General features: G+C 39.9%; 1 protein-coding gene across 18 annotated transcripts in view; it reads right to left on the reverse strand.

Annotated features, from left to right (window-relative positions):
• macf1a (microtubule actin crosslinking factor 1a) overlaps window positions 1-20,723 on the reverse strand; it is a 215,483-nt gene that overhangs the window by 54,792 nt on the left and 139,968 nt on the right. For all 18 annotated transcript variants that reach the window (XM_028035332.1, XM_028035333.1, XM_028035335.1 and 15 more), the window contains 5 exons: window positions 19,635-20,227; window positions 18,982-19,170; window positions 18,662-18,868; window positions 16,838-17,155; window positions 15,846-16,028 (listed from right to left, as the gene is read on the reverse strand). In XM_028035332.1, coding sequence (XP_027891133.1) covers window positions 15,846-16,028; window positions 16,838-17,155; window positions 18,662-18,868; window positions 18,982-19,170; window positions 19,635-20,227 — 1,490 coding nt within the window. The remainder of the gene's footprint in view (window positions 1-15,845; window positions 16,029-16,837; window positions 17,156-18,661; window positions 18,869-18,981; window positions 19,171-19,634; window positions 20,228-20,723) is intronic.

Here is a 20,723-nt window from a genome sequence, read left to right on the forward strand (position 1 = left end):
AATTACCCTCTCATCTAGTTTCTTCACTCCCCCTGGGTTATCTCCACCTCTGGAGACAAAAACACCTCCAAGGTCAGCTCCGATGGTGCCGTTGCTGGATAAGGTACTTCCTTCTCCCCTTACTTCTCCGCCAGAGCCTAAGGTGCTCCTTGAAGGTTGGCACAGTTTGGTCCCTTGGTCTATCTGTTCATTGATCCGCATTGTGTCATAAATGGATCGCTGAGGGACGTAGCAGTCCTCTATGTACGCCTCGTCCTCATCACCTTTCCCAAGGCAGCGGGGACTCTGCCTCAGACAGTCCGGACGGCTCAGGGGCTTCCCCATTTTGTTTTCACCAAAATTCCCTCGTGATTATGATCTAAAGTGGCACTTCAAGAAAAAAACTTAAAAAAAGAAACAGTCCCACAGATAATCCACAAAATTAAAACAGTCCATGTGGCTGCAATTGAGCAAATCCTTCAGGCTTCACATTCTTAAAAAAATTACTTCATTTCTCAACAGTTTAACCTCAACTCTGCATTCTTACGTTCCTGCTAAGTCACTTCAACAGTCGAGCATTTCCTCGGTCTGTCAGGGATGCATTGTGGCATCAACAAGAGAGCGAGTAAGACATCCCACCCCCTCGACACCATATTAATCAGCTGCACTGTTTACGTTAAAGGCTGGTAAGAATGAGAGAGGCAGAGAGATGAAGACATGGAGGATGGAAAACGGCATCCAGCATCCCCATGTCTGAGAGGTCCAACGTGAGCGAAGAACGATAAGGTTCCTTTGTTTTGCTGTCAGAACAACAGTCCACTTTCCTCTACTTCATATCTCAAAATATGCAGAGCAACTTCTCCATTTTTCCTCCCTGTCCAGCTCCTTCCTTCCTTCCTTCCTTTCTGGTCGTCTTTCTTCAAACAACAGGAAAAGAGGCAGAGGACTCAGACAACTTTAACAGTTGCAGCTAGAGGCAGGCAGAGAAGTGCAAAACTCTCCTTTTAAGGTGTGAAAACCCACTCTTGGTTATATAAAAGAAAGGCTGCGTGGGGTGCTCTGAATGAACTGAAGACGACATTTGTTTCATGAGGAAAAATGGACAAAATGAAAAACCCAATAAACAAATGGATGTCTTTTTGATTCAAGAAACTGCAATCCAAAACTTTCCTCAGGAGGAAATTTGTGTCTCTTCATTCTTCCAGTGAAAGAAAATGAACTCCATCGTTTTTGCAGTTCAGCATCCCCCCCAAAAAGGCTAAATCCAAACAAAGAGGTCAAGAAATCCCTCGTCAGTTCTTTTATCTCCACGTTTTTCTTTCGTCTGCAGCTGCAGGGGAGAGCTGGTACAGTAGATGGAAAGCAGGCAGGCTCCTGGAGGGGTGAGGCTGGAGTGAAAGGGGGCGTCAGGGGCTGGAGAGAGAAAATAGGTGGTAGAGCTGCAAGTCGTGGGACCGTATCCAGAGGGCAAAGTCCCAGACAAACCCCCTCTGCAGCTCCGGTGCAAGCTTCGCTTTGCAGGAAGAGTCTTTCCCCAATAAACCGGCAAACAATCCCAGGACACGTTGCCAGACTGCCACGCAGCTTCTCCTTTTTTCTCCACTAAACGTGGTTGCTCCCAGCTTTCCTCGCTCTTTTCTGTCCCTCTACACAGCTGAAATGGTTTGCAGCTGCTAAAAAAGAAAAAAAAATCTCCCTATTTCCTCTCGCTCTCCCCCCCACCGTTTCTCTCTCTCTCTTTCTGTGTCCCTCCCCCTCTTGCTGTTTGTGTTTGAATTCAGCTCCGTTTGTTCTGCTTCCTGCACTGGTATTAAAACACAGGAAGTGCTCCAATCAAACTGATTTCCTTTACTCCAGAATAAAAAAAGGGAGAGTAAGAGGCAAATTGTGAGAGAGAGGAAAAGATGTGCAGAGGGGGATTAACAAGAAAAAAATTAGCTGAACGCTGTGATGCAGCTGATTATCCCACGCTGAGCAGCAACAGATATTCTGCCTCTGATTTAATGAGAAAAATAAAAAATGAGGTGAATTAAAATGCTTTCATATCCAATAACAGCCAGGATGAGCGCTTCCTTCAGGCAGGCAGCAGATAATCAAACAGCCATTGCAACAGAAGGCAGATTTGGCAGCGCAAGGGAAAACGAGCAGGAATCCGGCCATGTGAGATGGCTACATTATTCCCAGATTTGTAATCCCCATTTAAAAGTCTGGAAGAAAACCACCTCCGCCTCTCCGAGGCTCCAAAAAAAAAAAAAAAAAAAAAAAAAACAATGTGAAGGGATACAGAGTCAAAGAAAAGAGAGAGGGGGTGGGACTGCGACCACAACAGAGAAAGAGGCTTATCAGTAATAAGCTGGCTCTCCTGTTTTCCCCCTGAAGCGACAGTCCGGGCGGTCGGCTCACGAGGAAGTTGAGTCCGGCCGGAGTTTCAGTGTTTTCATTCTGCCCTTGCCTCCATTGCCAGAGTTACGCCCGTCTTTAAAGGATTCCCGGCTGCTGGAGGTGGAGAGCAGACATGGAAACGGTGCAGGGATATTCGCGGGACACACTTGTGCATTCCCGTCTGCGACTTCGCTGAAACCCAATCCGGCGGAGAGGAGGGTCCCTCAGAAAAACACCCACGTCAGAAGGGGGATACCCACAGACATGGCAACCTGCAGCCCAGACAGGGAACCTTTAAACCTCTTTGTTTTGTTGTTCTTCTCAAGTGTCTCTCCTCTTCTTCTTCTGCAGTTTTCTCTCTCTGAACTCGCAGGAACAGTTTCCTCTCTCTTCCCATCAACTGTTGCACACAGCAACCCGTGGTCTGCATGTCAAATATGCTAAATACTCCCCTCTTTCTTTATAACTGCCCCCCTCCCTGTCAGTTGCTCTGCAGCTGTCACTGTCGCTTCCAAGGAAAACGTCTTCATAGAAACAAAAGGGGTTTGTCACCGTCCTGCGACGCACACCCACACAGGAACGCAGGGCTCGCAAAAGCTGTCACGTGACCCGCGGTAACCCCCTCTTCCCCCCCACACTCCAACTTCCACAACAAGATTCAAATCCAGATGTGGGCAAATTCCCAGCAGCAGCAGCAGAAACGGACGGGAAGCCAAGAGAGTCAAATTTATTTATCTTTTATGTGGAAAACCAAAATCACAGTAGTTGGTTTATATTCTCCGTTTTGTTTTTTTTTTTTTATTATTTATTTATTTATTTCGAACAGACTTTAAAACAATCAAAAAGAAAATAAAATAAATAAATGGAATGAAACAACTTAAGAAATAAAATATGAAACAAATTATTATGCCCATGTGACATGCAAAATTTTTCTGTTCGAAAAGGAGCAGGTAGAAGATACATCTTATAATGTCCTGCCCCTTTCCTACTTGTCAATGTATTTACAATGAACTGTCATAACATCAAAAAGAAAATTTTTTCCATTTTTCCATCATGTATAACTATACAAAATTATTTTAAGTACTATTTATATCATCAATTACATTATAGCCTATTGGATATTAAACATCTTATACAGCATATTTTGAAATGAGCTCTGCTTTAATCAGCTTTTTAAATTGGTTTACATTTGTAATTTGTTTTAACTCATCATTCAATCCATTCCAGACATTTACTCCACACACAGATAAACAAAAACTCTTCCTTGTTGTTCTAATATGTTGTTTTTTAAAATATCCTTCACCTCTTAGATAATAATTTTTCCTTAATTTACTATCTGTTCACGTCTTTTTAGGCATCTGGACCAATTTGGATCTTAAATTTTAAGCTTCATAAAATTTTAACTCGTCTAATCTGACTGCATTCTGGAAATCCAAATATTTTAAAGGCATATTTTTCATATCTAATATCTTGATTTCAGTGAAAATTCTGATCTACGAAGGTCTAGACTCCAGAAAACTTGAAATTTTTATTTATTCAAGATGTTTGGGATTCTGCTTGTCTTTTAGATAAATTACAAAGAATACATGAATAAAATATAATACTAATAAAATAAACTGACAAATAATCATTAAATACAGAAAACAAAGAGGTTTAACGAATTTAATTATTTTTCAGAAATTCTTTTTTTAAGAAAAAAAAAAAAATACATATAAACAAATAAAAATGATTTGATGATAATATTCCAAATAAATATATAAAATATAAAAAACCATTTGGGTAATTAGCTAATTATAATAAAAAATTTCAGGTTGTTTTTTAGATAACATATATAATATACAACATATATTTTTTATATAATTTATATAAATGTTATATCATTTTTTTAAATAAAAAAGAGAATAAAATTGAATGTCTGAACACTTACATCTTCTTCCTTTCCAAGCCTTTTCTAGACTGTATAGAAAGCCTAAAGATCAATGTGAATTTAGCTGTATAACGCCTTAACAATATTTATAACGCAATTAAACCAAATAAACTGTAAAACAAAAGACAAAGTTAACAAAAAATGATTAAATATCAACCCCCGCCCCCGACCAGCCTGCTCTTTCTATTGTTTTTCAGTTAAAATTCACCTTTTTTCTGCATTAGTGACTCCATCGTTTGCTGCTCCACCCAGGAGCCCTGTCATCTGGTTCAGATTAAATCTGATTAGCACACTCCTCCATGCATCCAGCTCTGCTTCAGCCCTCCAGTATCACTCGTTTCCATTCATTCACTTACAACTTGCCAGAAAACCACACATTAGTCTGAAGAACGTGTTCAGAAAGCGTCGCCAACGTAGCGGCTCTGTTCGTATTGTTACCAGATATAAACCGAACCGTCGAATGAAAAAAACAAATCCAAGCTGTTTGATGTTCACCAGAACAGCTGTGTCTATTATTCTTCAGCATAACCACACCCAACACACGCTACAGGCCGCCATTTCACCCCTTCATCCTCAGAAACAAAGCTCCGTCTTTCATCATTCAAATTAATTTAAACACTTTGTCTCCACCTGCATTGTAGTAAAATTTGGATGTTGGAGAAAACATTTAAATGGTATATTTTATAAAAAATATGTATTTCTCTAAGGACATATAACAAGTTCAGTAAGAAATGTACAGCAGATATTTGTATCCAGGTCAAGCCTTAAAGAAAGAAAACAACGGATGGATGGACATACGATTATCTCAAAGTTAAAAAAACAGCAAAACAGAAACTTACAACACTAAATCCATCTTAGCATTTATGTTTATTTAATTTAAGACCAACACTGAGCTTTGAGATGCATTCCTAAAAGTGCCTCCATACTTTTTCCCAAAAGGCTCCGGGTTCTCCAGATTCAGCTGATGGAGAACCCGGGTTAAGTCGGGACGCTGCTGCACGTTTTGTGAATTTGTCTGAGTGAAGCGCTCACCCTGCGGCCGCCTGCGTCAGGAGGCCTGAAACCACTTAGTGACGCCAACTATTGACTTTTCTGGGTCATTTATTTGCTCCAGAGGAACACCTGTTGGCGGGTAGGTTATTGTTTTTCCGTGTTTCTCTCCCACCATCTTGTTTTTCGATCTGCCCACCCTCCCTCTGGTTACCTGGCAGCAGGAGGATAAAAAAACGCAGCCGACATTCTCCTTCTTTCCAAACACAACTAGTTTTATATTAACCAGCAGAGCGTTTCACCTGCTGCTGCGTCTGAAAGCTTTTATTGTTCTCACACAGAAAGACGGATACAAAAACAGTTACACACACACACGCCTTCCTCCACAGTGACGTTCATAACATGCCAATCATTCACACACACGCCTGATGGTGATAATGGCAGTTTCAGACATTGCAGATTTCTGTAGCTGATTAGCTTTCTGTGCGGGTGGGCGACCGTTTGAGTCCTTCAGTTTAACGGTAAATTAACCCACATGCACACGCACTCGCCCACACACACACTGGTGGGCCAATAAACACTTGGCCTTGTCGAGCTCTGCGTGTTTTCATTCAGCTGGCATTCAACGTTACAGATGTGCGATTAGCGCAGGAAGAATTTTCCACATTATAAACACTTCAGAGGTCAGTTTTACGGCAGCACTTTACACCATTTGAGTGGTGTCAAGTATTTTACACAAAGTATTTTACTGCGACCTTTTTCTTTCCTCTTTCACACACAACAGAATCACCTGTGACGCATCGTCCTCACAGGTCATATTTCAAGCCCTCTCCTCTTCCTCCATCACTTCAACCTGAGACTCCCTCTTTCAGGGATCCTTCATCACCTCTACACTCCGGCGCCAAACGTTGCTCATGTAACCCAATTATTCTCCTCCCTACAGCTTTTTATTAGTCATTACCAAGAATCTTAAATCCACACGACGACCTATTATTCAATTCAATTTAACTAAATTCAGAAACACATTATTTATCCCAAAGGTAGATTAAATATCAAAGAGTTGTGGTGGAACGGTGACTGGAAGCAGTCAGTCTTGCAGCTAATATGAAGAAGCCTCTGACTGAAGACACTGTCATGACATGCTAACATGCTCAAGTTAGCATGCAAGCACTCAGCTAAAAACCAAGTGAGCGAGCTCTGAAGTTAGATTAAAGTTAATTTTTCGATTAGCATTTTTGCTAACTTTGAAGACATTTAGCAAACTCAGCTTCCCCTAAATTAAATTTGCTGAATGAGTTCTAAGATGCTAATGTACTTGGCTGTTTTGTAAACTTTCGGTTGAATAAAGTTTGACATCTATGTTAAAGTTTTGTTTCCTCTCCATCTCCAAGGTCTGTTACAAAGAATCCCTTCCTGAAGCGCAACCAGGTCTGAAATAACTAATTTGACACCTGAGGCTGATATCCTACTTTATAACACACATGGTGCTATTGACACATGTCGGGTATAAACGTGGTTGAATTTAGTGCTTTAGCATTAACTTTAGCATGTTAGATTAGCTCATTAGCAAAACTAATGTTTATGACTAAAACATCAGTGTTGGTGCAATGCTTTAATTACAACTGTTAATGCAAATGCTCAGTAAATAGTCATATGAGCTAATGCTGAAGTAAGCTGTCTAAGTCTTAGGTTAGCATGCTAATGCTCAATTAACAACTAAGCAAGCTAATGCTAATGTTAGCATGGTGACACTCAGCTAAAGCGTAACGCTACAAATAATAATGAGGTTTGTATGTCGACAAGAAGCTCAGAAAAAAGCCACAAGATGCTAACTAGCTAAGCTACGCATGATTTCAGGAAGAAAACTAAATTTTGTAACACTGGAATAAAACTGTCATAGTTTACCTGCGACTAAACTACGATAGTCAGATCAGGTCTATAATCTCAAACAATAAGAGTTAAACTTGAAATTAAAAAGGAATATTAATGAAAACTTGAGGGGAGCTGGGTTTTCTTTAATGACGTCAAACAATTACAATGCACCCTTTAAAGTGAAATGGGTGAAAAAATCCTGTTAAATTAAGTGGCAAATGTTTCCTCCTGAATTAATTGCACACATGTGACAACTAAAAACGTGCAGTGACGTTTTAACCAGCATAATGAACATTAGCTGTGTTTGAAACGTTCGCTCAGTCAGTGAGTCAGAGTGCGGCTGACAGCAGAATCAGACTCAGACTGATTTATCTGATATCATGAAGCTACAGATCCAACATATCCAAACCTGTAAATCTCCTGGACACATTTAGAAATTTATCAGAAGTTTTTTTTACTGAAATGAGAGAAAAGAGAGCGAGGAGGACGGGTTGTGGCATGCCTTTCTAATTCACAACAGCTGAAACAATCCAGAGGAGGAGGCCAGCACGCTCCAACACACACACAAGCTGAATCATCCTTATACAGGCGCATTTCAACCACACAGGAACGAGACATTACCAATGCATGTTACAGTAAAGGAATAAACGTGTAGGTGTGTGTGATTCATCAGATAATTCGATTAAAGAATCAGATCTAATCAGCCCTTTAGAGGCTGGAGAGATAAATACACAAACATGAACTCTGAGATTTCTGTCAGGAAAACTCAGACAGAAAGAGAAAATCCAGTCTGTAAACACGGCTCCCACTCTGATGATGGATGACTCGGATTAGCCGTGGAGTCGTGGGCAGGTCACTGGGTTCCGACCCAATGAAGTCCTCTCACTCCTCTCAGTCCGAATTAATCAAATCAAATAATCACAAACAGCTGATAAATGAACCGGATCATATTTTCAGGTCCTTAACTTGGTTACTGAGGTTAATCATGTGGTTTTTCCTGTTTAAATAACTTGGATTACATGGTTAATGTGAAGAATTGCAAAGCAACTCATTTGTCCTCAACATGCATAGTTCAGATTTGATTTCAGAAAATCAACAACTGGAACCCAAACAAAACATGAACAGCAGCAACAAACTGCATCCTTTTAAAAAAAGAAAAACGTAGTTTTCCTTTTAAAGTGAATATTTACGGGATTTATTTGTAATGTTCAAACTAATATTGAATATTATAAGGAAGAGATGTGTTTCTCTTATGTCCATAAATCTGATGTACAACCAAAATCTGCTAACAACAACGATGGACAACAAAGCCGCTTCTCTCAATCCACTGGAAGTTAAACTTTGCTTCAAAAAACAATCAGATTGAATGCGGGAAAAAATTGTTGTGTTCAAATCGTGGTAACAGAGTTAGCCTATCACTATTCAAGCCTAAAATAGCATTTCAATGCTAACATGTAGCAGCAACACAGATGCCCAAAATGCTAACATTAGCATCAATCTGAAGGTTGAAAACCTGACTAAGAATAATATATATCTTGTCTATTTATGCAATAATTTAGCAGCAACAGGTTTTTTTATTTAAAATGTTGATTATTTATAACTAAAATGCAATTAATTAACTACAATCCTTCCAATTAACTCAATTTTAAATCAAGTCCGACCACTAAAATGAAGGTATGTTTTGTGTTTGAACCATTAAAATAGACATTTATAATCATTTTAGGAGACAGACTCAGTGTTTTGCTGGTGCTTGTGCTCCCTTACCACCATGAATACCAAAGGTTCACTGTAATGTTTTCATAAATTTATGCAACTGTTTTTCAGACGGTTTACAAACAAAACAGCAGTGCACAACATTATTTATGCATCGTACAAACTGCTAAGAAAAAATCTAAACTTAACCCCCAAAAGCAGAATTACAGTACAAACAAGGACGTGCTGGAGCCTCGACCCAGTTTGACCAAACTTTTCCTCCCGTCATCAAATAGCTGCTGACGCAGTTGGAGCAGTGAAGGTTGGTGAATCACGAACCGGAGGACGGCGAAGCGCAGCGTAGAGGGGGTGAAGACAGTGGAGGCGTGCAGCAGTGATTTAGGACAGGGATTTTAACAAACATGTGTGCAAAACTTTGTGCGTCGTGTTCGCTGTCACCCGGGCTAACCAGCCCTGCCCAGGAATGTCCATCTGCAGCGACGACTTTACGGCCTCAAAACGCCCCCCTGCCGAACCGCCGGGGTGTTCACATCCCACCCAGAGGCCGTCAGCTGCCGCGGGACGCTGGCAGCGCTGATGTCACGCCCTAATGTGTGCCAGGGTGGGGCGAGGAGACAGCTGAGATTCCGGTTGCAACCCGAAAAAGCCTGGAATTAGAAGCATCCTCTGATGAAGAGCGCACACCTCTCATCAGCCCACGGAGCGACCCGAAATACAAACACGGATTCCTCAGTAGCTCATAGGCGCGGACAGGACGGCCAAGTATAAACACGAACATGATAAATAGCTGAACTCTGAGTGGGAAATAGGGGTGGGAGATAAGGCTGTAGAATCTTATTGAGATATTTTGTGGTCCTGTTGTGATAATGATTAAAAGTTATGATGAAAGACATTACTTCTTCTTTTGGTAACTGCATACCAGACTGCAAACATAGCCCCACAAACACAAATACTGCTCTTGAAAATCATCGGCTTCTTCAGGACACCACTTACTTATACCTTCTAGATCAGGCTAGGATAATTCTATGGCCTATACAAAACATGCTAATTAAATTTTTTGCACAAAATTATGCTTAGATAACGAGATTTTAGTCTGGTCAGTTTTGCCTATTTTGAGCTGTTTTAGGGCGTCTTATCACTTTAAATCCAAATAAGCAGCTGCTGGCCACGCCCCCCAAACTCAATGCTACAAACAGATGTGTAATTATACAAACGCACATCTTTGAAAAGCATCAGTGGAGCCTCCTGCACAACCAGCAAGAAAGCAGGAAGTGGTTTCTGGACGGTAAGTGAACAACAAAACCCTTGTTTTTTCTAGCAGCCATTGTACAGCACATATAGCGGGTAAAACCAGCTGCCTATATGTGCTGGAGTTCCACTGGGGTTGCTAGGTAAGGGGCAGAACTCCACTGGCGTTGCTAGGTAACAATGCAGTCAAATGTGATTTAACATTCTGGGAGGTTTTTCAATCGGCTCATTTTTCTGACACCAAAAACCAAAAACGTGATCTGGTTTTAAAAGGAGTTGAGACCCAAATAGAAGGATAAAAATATCCATGTGAACACACTGGATTTAACCTAATTAATGTTTTTCATGTTTTTATTTAAACATGTTATAGTTTAATTTCAAAGTTTTGCTCTCATCTTCTGAGTCCCATGTTGATTTGAATTTGAATCGTCGAGCTCTACTATATCTGATCGGTTCTGGTTCTGTTGATGTGTTCTTACCTTTAGAGTGTGTGTGTGTGTGTGTGTGTGCCTGGATATGTATGTTTTGTGCAAGACAAACCAACCTTTGGGTACAAATATAGTAACTTAACCTAAATTAGACATTTTTCTCTGATTATTCCAACCTCACTGGTTATAAAGGAATGAAAACAAAAGATAAGCCGCCCGTCTACCTCAGCACTGTGAGATCACTGTTTACAGAGTTCAAACCAGAATGTGACAACACCACCACCACCCTAACCCCGATGACCCCTCATCCACCCACGCCCCTCGTCTTTTTAAGCATCGGCATGACATCATCCCCCTGGATTTGAAACGGGGTCTTTGGGGGGTGAGGAGAGGGGAGGCCTGGTCTGCTCTGGAGCCAGACAGACATGTTTAGGTTTGAAATGAGCCGAGTTGGATCGCTTTCAGAGGAGCAGGAGGGAGGCTGGGACAAAGAGAGGAGAGTCCATTCAAGCACTGGACCAAATCTTTTTATCCCAGTTTTGTCAGCCATATTTGCTCCACTTTTAATGAACAACAAGACAAATCGGCAGGAAGAGACATTTTTTACTCATATTTCTTGCTGTTGTCCTTCTATTTTTAACATTTTTTGATTTTCCTCCCATTCTTTCTCACCTCGGCTGCTCCTCGGCTGCTTCCTCCTCCTCGGCCTCCTATAAATACCCCCCAGCCCCCAGACGCAGCCAGTGACACACCATTTCTCCATGCTCTACAAACCCTGCAGACAGTAGCCGCTACGCATTCTGCACCGGGTTGCTTTCTAGCAGCCTGTCTGCTGCACGGATCAGAGTATAAATCAAGAAAAACACAATACAAACACCAGCTTCTCTTCTCTCATTAAAACAATCAATTTAGTGATTAAAAACAGAGCAGAGAACTTGGATAAAAACGGGAAATGGTTAATGATTTGTCCCGATATTCAGCAGAGGAAAACGTCCTGATCCATTTCGCATTTCTTTATGTTTTCCTTCCCAGCAGCCGGACTACTCCGTCATCTTCTCTGGGTATTAAATCGTCTTTTTTTGGGAGATTTTCACTCAGTTTTAGTGTTTTGCTCGACCATAACCGGAAGCTATTTTCAACCACATGTGAAAGCGAAATCGTTCAATCAACCCAAAGTCAATCCGGCTTTGGACCGCCATCTTTCAGGTGATCATCCACCAGAAGACAAGTTTTCAGCTCATCAGGAATCACCTTGTTGGAACTAAAATCCATTTTTACGTCTGTTAAACTTTAAGTTTGAAACTTTTCCTGGATTTATTTCAGCAATGTATTAAAACTAAAACCACATTTATTTGTATATATATTAAAAGGAAATCAAGAATTATTCTCACAGAAATACAAACATTAAATTTTGTAGTAGTTTTCCAGTAAATAAGCTTATTAAGCAGATATTTATCCATTTGATTCTCCTTATAGATAAACTCAACTATAAACAAACAGACATTAGTTGGTTAATTAGTAGGGCTATCTGCTCTGGTGGAGTTTTTCAACAGCTCTTTATTTCTTTGATCTATTTGTTGTCTGCTGCACGTTTCCCAGCTTGTTCTCATTAAACCTCACAACATAGAAGGATGAGAAGTCCAGGCACAGCAGGAAAACTAATTTTAAATATCTAAATAAAAAGTTAAAGCGTTTGAAAAGGTTGATAAAGAAGCAGAAAATCACTCTGTTGGATTTAAAAAGGACTGCTGGTTATACAGTTTTTGCATTCTTACTCTCATGGCTCAGAAACGTGTGGATATGTGGCCAGGATATGACATCATGCTGAGAAAAATGTGCTTTTTAATGATAGTAGCTGGACTGAAAGAGGACGCTGTGTCCTGACATGGAGCTGGAGGAACAAATTAAGGATAAATGAAGGTGACTGCAGAGAACCTGGCTGAAGCCAGCTCATTACTTACTGCTGTTGTTGCTAAATTACAGCCAATCAGAGACAAATCCCATAATGATCCACCGTCACTTTTTGGGGGTTTTTTTAGCGACTGTTTTGACTGTCTTAAATAAAAAGTTATTACACTTTTAAAGGTCGTTGCTCCTGGAAACCCAAATACTGATGTTGAAAATGTAAATTGTAAAATGAAATGAGAGTTTAGTAACAGACATAAACATGCAACCACAGATGAGATCCAGATGGAAGTACAAAAATGAGTAAAATTTGAATGTGCTGGAGTTCTGCTGGGGTTGCTAGGTAACGGGTAGAACTCCATTGGCATTGCTAAGTAACGGCGCAATGCCCATTGAATGTGACTTAACATTCTGGGAGGTTTTTGAATCGGCTCACTTTTCTGACACCAATAAGCGTCAACTTATTGCCGGAAAAATGGCATTTGCCAAAAAGCCAATTTTATTTTCCTTGATGCTGATTGGCTGAACAACCAAGAGTGGAAATAAGGAAGAGTATAGATGCTAGCGCTAAGATGGTTTCCACAGCATGTATTAATGCATATTAATATGTATTGGATGTTTGAACTATAAAAAGAGGCTGTTATTAGTATTTTTAAAGGGAGCTGAAGTATTTACGGATTTTAGCTGTGGTCTTTGACCCTCGCGAATATTGGTATACCTACATGTGTTGGCATTCACGCTCACTAGCTGAACACATACGTATACACCTAATAGAAATGTTAAGAATCGAAGCCAAAAATTGAGAAATTTCTCTAAATTTCATACTATAAAACCTCTTTTTTTATGCTTATCTGATTATAAGCTTATTATGATCAGACTATCATAATAAGCAACTATGCAGATGATACACAGCTCTACATTATGATGTCACCAGGTGACCTTTGACCCCATCCAATCACTGAATAAATGCTTAGAACAAATAAATGTGTGGATGTGCCAAAACTTTCTCCAGCTTCCAATCAAACAGCTGCAGCTGATCCAGAATGCTGCTGCTGGCGTTCTCACTAAAACCAGGAAGATAAACCACATAACACCAGTTTTAAAGTCCCTCCACTGGCTCCCTGTAGCTCAGAGAATAAACTTTATTCTTTGAGCTACAGTTTATACTGTTAGTTTACAAACTAACAGTATAAACATTGTTAGCTTTATAACAGTATTTATACTGTTAAAATTAACATAAACCAACAGTATAAATACTGTTTATAAATCACTGAACGGCTTAGCACCACAATACATTAAAGATCCGTTGTTGTATCAACCTTCCAGACCTCTCAGGTTCTGGTTCTGCTCTGCATCCCCAGAACCAGAACCAAACAAGGAGAAGCAGCATTCAGCTTCTATGCACCACAAATCTGGAACAAACTTCCAGAAAACTGTAAAACAGCTGAAACACTGACTTTCTTTAAATCTCAACTAAAAACCCACCTGTTTGTATTTGAAATGTAATCAATTACAAATTTAATGATGGAACCTGACTTAATGTCGTGTTTTGATTGTTGATTCTATGTTGCTTGACTTTGTGTTTTTGTGTTTGATATGATGTAAAGCACTTTGAAATGCCTTGCTACTGAAATGTGCTATACAAATAAAATTTGATTGATATTTGCTTCATTTCTCTTTTAAATCACTACAATTATTGATATTTGTTTAATGAAGTGTTTTTAAGTTTGATAAAAGTTGTTAAAAATTAAATTGAGATTGAGGAATAAGTGACCAAACTCAAAACGTTTTCCAAAATGCTGAGTTGTGGCATTGACTTGGTGTGGAGTGCTTCAGACAACAGAAAGCCTCTTTGTTCTGACTTTTTTGGTAACACAACCTTTTTTCATGTGCGATCTCTGATTGAAGAGCAGTTATTTTTTGCAGTAAATATGGAGGTTCTGTGAATGTTTTATAGTTTTTCTGGACAAGTAGTATTGCATGTGAGGAGCCATCCTTGATCTAAAACACATAAATAACACAGTTTAATGGGCTTAAAACACAGCAATGCTTCGTAGACACGGCTGCGTCCTTATCACTCAGAGAAATACCCAAGATAAAAGCAGCGACCACAACAAAAGCTGCACAGCTGCCACCGCAGAATTTACCGACTGAGAACGTCGCAACCACAAGAAAAAGAAGCAAACAGAGAGACTGGTATCAAATTTGGTCTTTGGTCTGTTTCATAATCACAAGATCAAAGAGGTAGATGAGTGAAAACGGAGCAGCACACTCAAAGCCAACTTTTTAAACTTTTTCCAAACATTAAGGAAACTTTTCTTGTGAGAAAATTTTACTTTTTTGAGCTCTTTTAAATATTATGTTTGCAAATGCAAATTGTGACATTTAGATGAAAAGAGAGGATTACGAAACATCCTCCAATCAAAGCAAAACTACTAAAATTCTGCCTTATATAAACAATTATAGCTTTGACCAAACTTTGAAAGCTTTGCAGCAAAACTAATTTTATGGATTTACATTAGAAACAAGAAAATCCTGAAATATGTGCTATAAGATTTCCTGACAAACATCACTAGTGATGCTGCATCAAAGGGAGGAAATGCAGCGTGATTCAGCCGTCTGCAGAGCAGCGCGGTTCAAACAGACGGACACAATCCCTTTAAATCAGGATCTCTGGAGGAAAGAGCTCTGCAAATACTCAATGACGCCATTCACGACACACAAACGCAGCTCTGTGAGGAGAAGCTCGTGTTGCACGGAAGTTTACTCTGTTCATCCGGGCAAAAATAATGTCATGCTAAGTGCTAATCTGAAGAATAAAACTCCTAGCTATGAAGCATAGTGACAGTTTGTTTCTCTTCTTCTTTGGAACCAAAAGTTGCATTTAAAATTATTCAAAATCCATCAATAAAACACTTTTCAGCAAATCCACTTAAAGAAGACTTTTGACTTTGACCAATTTTATGTTATTTTTTGATGATTCTGACATGAAATAGAAAAATAAACAGTTAAGAAGGTCTAAACGAGGTGATAAAGGAGACTGGTTCTGTTCTGGGCAACTTTCAGCAGTGTCTTCAGTCAGAGGCTTCTTCAGCATCACTGTAAGACAGACTGCTATAGGGAAGTTTTCCTGCACTGAATTTAACTTAATTGTTCACACTGCAAACACAAAATGTTACTAAATATTTCTGATCTAGGTTCTAGTGCAGATACCTTAGTACACTTGAAATAAGACAAAATTAACTTAAAAGTAACTACAACCTTTTCCATCAATCTTAAGTGTTGACTTAAAACTTTAAACTCAGTTTTTTAATTTCTCGATTGTTTTAGAGAAATTCTGACGTTGAATCTCCAAACAAAATGATCGGTTTCAGGAGCAACTCAAACCCAGCGAGTCCTACCTTGAACTCCTGCAGCTGCTGTTTGATCATCTCCACCTCTGTGCCGACCGCTCCCTGCGAGTTCAGCCCCTCTTCGGCTTTTCCCAGCATGCCTTGCAGCTCCGCCGCCAGCCGGTAGAAGTCCTGGACTCTCTCTGCTGCATCCTCGATCTGAACCAGTCTGGCCTGGCCGCGCTCGCTCAGCTGGAGAGCAACGAAACAGAAATAAATGTGACGCTAAGAGACGTTCCTCTTGTTTAATGACCAATAAAAATATTCATTAAGATGCAAAATGTTTGCAACTTTAATACAGAAAAGAAACAAAATGTGATTGAATGTTCTGTTTTTAAAGTAATCTCTGCTCTGTCTGCTTTTTATTATTAGGAATTATATTAAGGAATTATTGAGGGTTTAATTTAATTTATTGTGATAATTAAAATAATCATCAACTATTTTAGTAACTGATTAATTGTTAACTGGATTATAGATTCAAAAAATGTAATTTGCTGAAAAAAAACAACATTCTGCACGGTCATCAAGCCACAACTGTACAAAATATACACACAATTAGCATTTAAAATTACAAAATCTTTGTTTATATATACTGTATATATTATTTAAAACTCTTCAAGTGTCAGTTTTAGCTTCACCTGGTTTAAATTCACTAAAAGAATTATACAGTATTGAATTTTAGGCAATAAAATGTTCTTAAGTAAAAAATTATTGAATCGTTTATCTGCATTTTTTTATGTATTTCAAATGTTGTGTAAAAAAGACTAAAGTGTTTAAATAAAAACCTGAAGAATTTTATCATTTATATATCAGAATAATTGATTCAAAAGTCAATTACAAAAATAATCGTTAGCTGCAGCATTTTAGGCAATAAAATTTGGAATTTGTTTATTTGCATCTTTTAATGTATTTCAAATATTGTGTAAAAATATTCAAGTGGTCACTAAAATATTCGTCAGTTGCAGCCCTACTATTATTAACCTGAAGAATGTTTTCCTCACCTTGCCAGCCTGGCGGCTCAACGCCTCCGTCTCCCTGCGCAGAGCCAGCAGGTCCGGCGAGGAGCCTTCCCTCCTCAACATGGCGGTGCACTCGGCGGCGTGTCCCTCCAGCTCCGTCCTCAGGTCGGACAGGCGGGACAGGAAGCTCTTCACGGCGTCCGCCTGCGACGCCAGGGAGTCGGCGTCGCGGCCGACGGGACTCAGGGAGTCCAGTTCGTCGTCCAGGTCGGCAAGGCGGGAGAAAACGTCGCGGACGTGGGACTGGACTTCGCCGACGCCCTGCAGGCGCGACTCCAGAGAGGAGCAGCAGAGCTCGATCTGATGGAGGAGGTTCAGTCCAGTCAAAACCATGTAAGAAAACAGGTTCACACACATTTCCCAGAAAAAATTCAAGAACTTCTCAACCCTTTCAAACTACAAGTGAGATAAAAAAATACTGTTATTAATAATGTTTTATGATGGTATTCTATATTCTGCAGCAGAGACAATGTAAATTAAATATAACAAAATTTTATGTTCTGACATGTCTCTCACACCCGATACACGGACTCAACAGAACAATAATTTAACAAAAAATCCCCAATTTTAAAAATGTTGTTTAATGTATAAAATATAAAACAATCAGTAGGTTTTTATTAGGAATAATAAATATTCATTTCATTGAAACAATCCAAATAAATCATGATAAGGTCAAATGTAAGGGAATGTTTTCTGGAATTAAGCAAATATAATTAATTTTAATTATTGTAATTAACCTAAAACAAGAAAAGTTTAGTGTGATTTAACATCAAAGTGTAAGAAAGAAAATATGTATAAGAATTTCTGGTTTTAACTGTAAATAATGTTTTCAGCTTTTAATCAAATGTTCGATTGGAGTTTATTACAAAACTGTGCAGTGTGAATATTAAACACTTCCAAGAACTTTATAGAAATCAAGAACTTTCCCAACCTTAAAACACCAAATAGAAATTAATCTTAAAAATAAATAAAATCTCTACAGAAAACTTTATTTTCTTGTCAGGCTGAAAAATCAAGGATAAAGTGACCTGCTTAAGTTTAAAGTACGGCTGAGTTACGGAGCTGAAACTGCCGGGGTTTTCTCACTACTGAATTGAAGTTTATGGAAACATTTTTTATTTTTTAAAATCTGAAACCACAAATTATAGAAGCCAATTATGTTTTTGGAGCCTGCTCATTATTCAGCATTACAAACAAAATCGAAGAAGAAACACGCTGAATACTAAGTGATTGGGTTGCAGAAACCAGATGCATTGCTGTGGGTTTGAATTCCCATCATTCTGGTTTACATTTCCAGCGATGATGAAGTGCTGAATGTCCAACACTGACCATATAAGACTACTGGAAGAGGAGCAGCCATGGATTTCCTGGATATAAACAACTTCCTTCGCTCTGGAGTGAATAAACTGCTGAAGGTGTGGTTGCTTTTATTTGATTTCCACTGCTCCTTCCCTCATCATGCAATAAATTCTGGTTTAACATGTGAATCAGATGGGATTGGACAGTAGTCCTGAGAAAAAGCTGCAACCCAGCACTGGAAATTACAACAAATATGTCAAATATGTTAGGATTTTTCTGGCAAAGAAAAACCGCAAATTTTAAAATAAAAAACTTTAGATTTATATAGGACTGAAACGACTAATTGAATTAACTGTAATTAATCAATTTATGAAATACTTGTCAGCTAATTTAGTACTTAATTAATAGCTAATTTGAGTATCCAGACTCAATAAAAGGCCATTTGCTGAAAACAAATATATATTCAGAGCCAAAAGAAGCTCGTTGTTCTGGGCCTTTTCTCCTCACCTTATCAGTGACCTCATCATATTCTTTCTCAGTGTCCTTGGCCTGCTCCTGCAGCCTCTGTGTTCCCTCAGTGCTGCCCCCTGGTGTCTGGGGTGCGTCCTGCACCAGGCCCTGCGCCAGATCTTTGAGGTAGACCACCTGAGGCTGCAGGGAGCGCAGATTCTCCTGCTGACTCCTCAGTCTCTCCAGGCTTTTAGCGCTGCATGCCTGGATGGAAATTTGTTATTTTTTAAAAAACTGACAGACATGTTTGTCTTTTTAATGATGTTTAATGAAAAATGGCAGGATGGTTTATGGTTATGATCATTTCTTTCCGGTACCTGAGGTCCAAGAGCCTCCTGGACTTCGATCTGATGCTTGGCGGCCTCCAGCCTCCTCTCCACAGCCTGTCTGCCGTCCTCGAACTCCTTCAGGCGGCTGGCCAGCTCCTCCAGCTGGGAGGTCCGGTTCAGGAGGTCCTCGCTCAGCCTGTCCACCCGCCGGTTCAGCTGTGCCTTCTCATCTCGTAGCTTCAAGCAGAAAAATGTCTTTTAATAAACTGCTGCAGAAATCTGGACTGTTGATGCAGACGGACAGTTTTTCATCTTTTACGTTTATAGCTGAAACGATTAATCGGATTAATCGTGATTAATACATAATTGAATAAAAATTCAATCTATTTCGAATTTGAATCTAGTACTTGATTACTTGATAGTATTTTGAGCATACAGACTCAAAATACAAAACATATTTTTTAAAAAACAGTTTTCTGACGTTGACCTTCATGGCAAAATGTTTGGACAACACAGCTCTACATTTTTTTCTTTATTTTTATATAAATAAATACATAAAAAACATACTCCTTCCTTTTTAAATTATCATTTTTTTCTCATTTAAAAAGTAAAATGAAAAACAAAAAGCTTACTTCTTGCTTTTATTAATTAATTAATTTAGTTATTTCTTATTTAAAAAGTAAAATAAATAAATATCTTACCTCTTCCTCTCCGATGCAGCACAGCTCCAGCAGTTGGTCGGCTGCAGTATTAAAAGCCTCCAGCAGGGGCTGCCGTCTCTCCAGGTCCAGGGTCAGCGCCCGGGCTTTCTGCAGAGACTCGTCCAGGACAGACGGGTCCAGCGACGGCCGGACCTCTCCGTCTTTCTGCTCGCACTCTGCCAGCCACGGCGTGAGCTCGGCCCGGTGCTGCTGGTACGTCTCCGCTTTGCCCAGCGAGTTCTTCAGCCGGGTCTCCCGCTCCGCGATCCGTTGGTTCATGCCCTCCCAGTCCTGCCTCAGCGAGGCCAGGCGGGCCTGCAGAGAGGCGCGCTCGTCTGCGGGCAGCGTGGCAAGCAGAGACACGCCCTCCGCCTGGATCAGCTCGTAGGAGCCCCGCTGGCTGGCGACGCCGCGCTGCAGCTCCTCGGTCTGCGCCAGCAGGGAACGGATGGCCTCGGGGCGGCAGGGCAGCGAGTCGGAGGGCGATTGTTTGAGATCCGACTGCCTGTCCAGCCAGGAGCGCAACTCCTTAAACATCTGCTGGAACTGCTGCGTGGAGGACAGAGCGGCCTGGAGCTGGGTCAGGCCGTCCGCTGAGGGGAAGGAAAGCAGAGAGCGGGCTTAAGTCATAAACTCTGACGAATCATTTCACATACATTTATATACGGTTAATGTTGAGGGTTTGTTCTCTTTTCTGCACAAATTGTTTTGCTTTATTGATAAGTTAACAAAATTTAAAGGGGCGGGGGTGAAAGTAAATTGAGTTGTAATATCAAGTTACACCACATGGTGGCAGTGCTTCCCCTGAGACTTGTTTGATAATCCTCACAAATAACTACTTGGAACCTTCTTTATGTAAGAGTCTATCTGATTTTATCACATTGGTAATGTCCATTGTACAATGAAAGAAAAAATCTGTCTTCAAAACTCGTAATTATGACTTTAAAACTCTTAAATTTTCACAATTATGAATAAAACTTGTAACAGTGACTTGTTTTATTGGTAATGTAACAGGATTTAACAAGGGGGCAGGGATGTAAGTAAACTGAATTGAGGTGTAATACCAAGCTACACCATAGGGTGGCGTAG

Source organism: Xiphophorus couchianus, chromosome 13 (assembly GCF_001444195.1).
Source record: "Xiphophorus couchianus chromosome 13, X_couchianus-1.0, whole genome shotgun sequence".
NCBI lineage: Eukaryota > Metazoa > Chordata > Actinopteri > Cyprinodontiformes > Poeciliidae > Xiphophorus > Xiphophorus couchianus.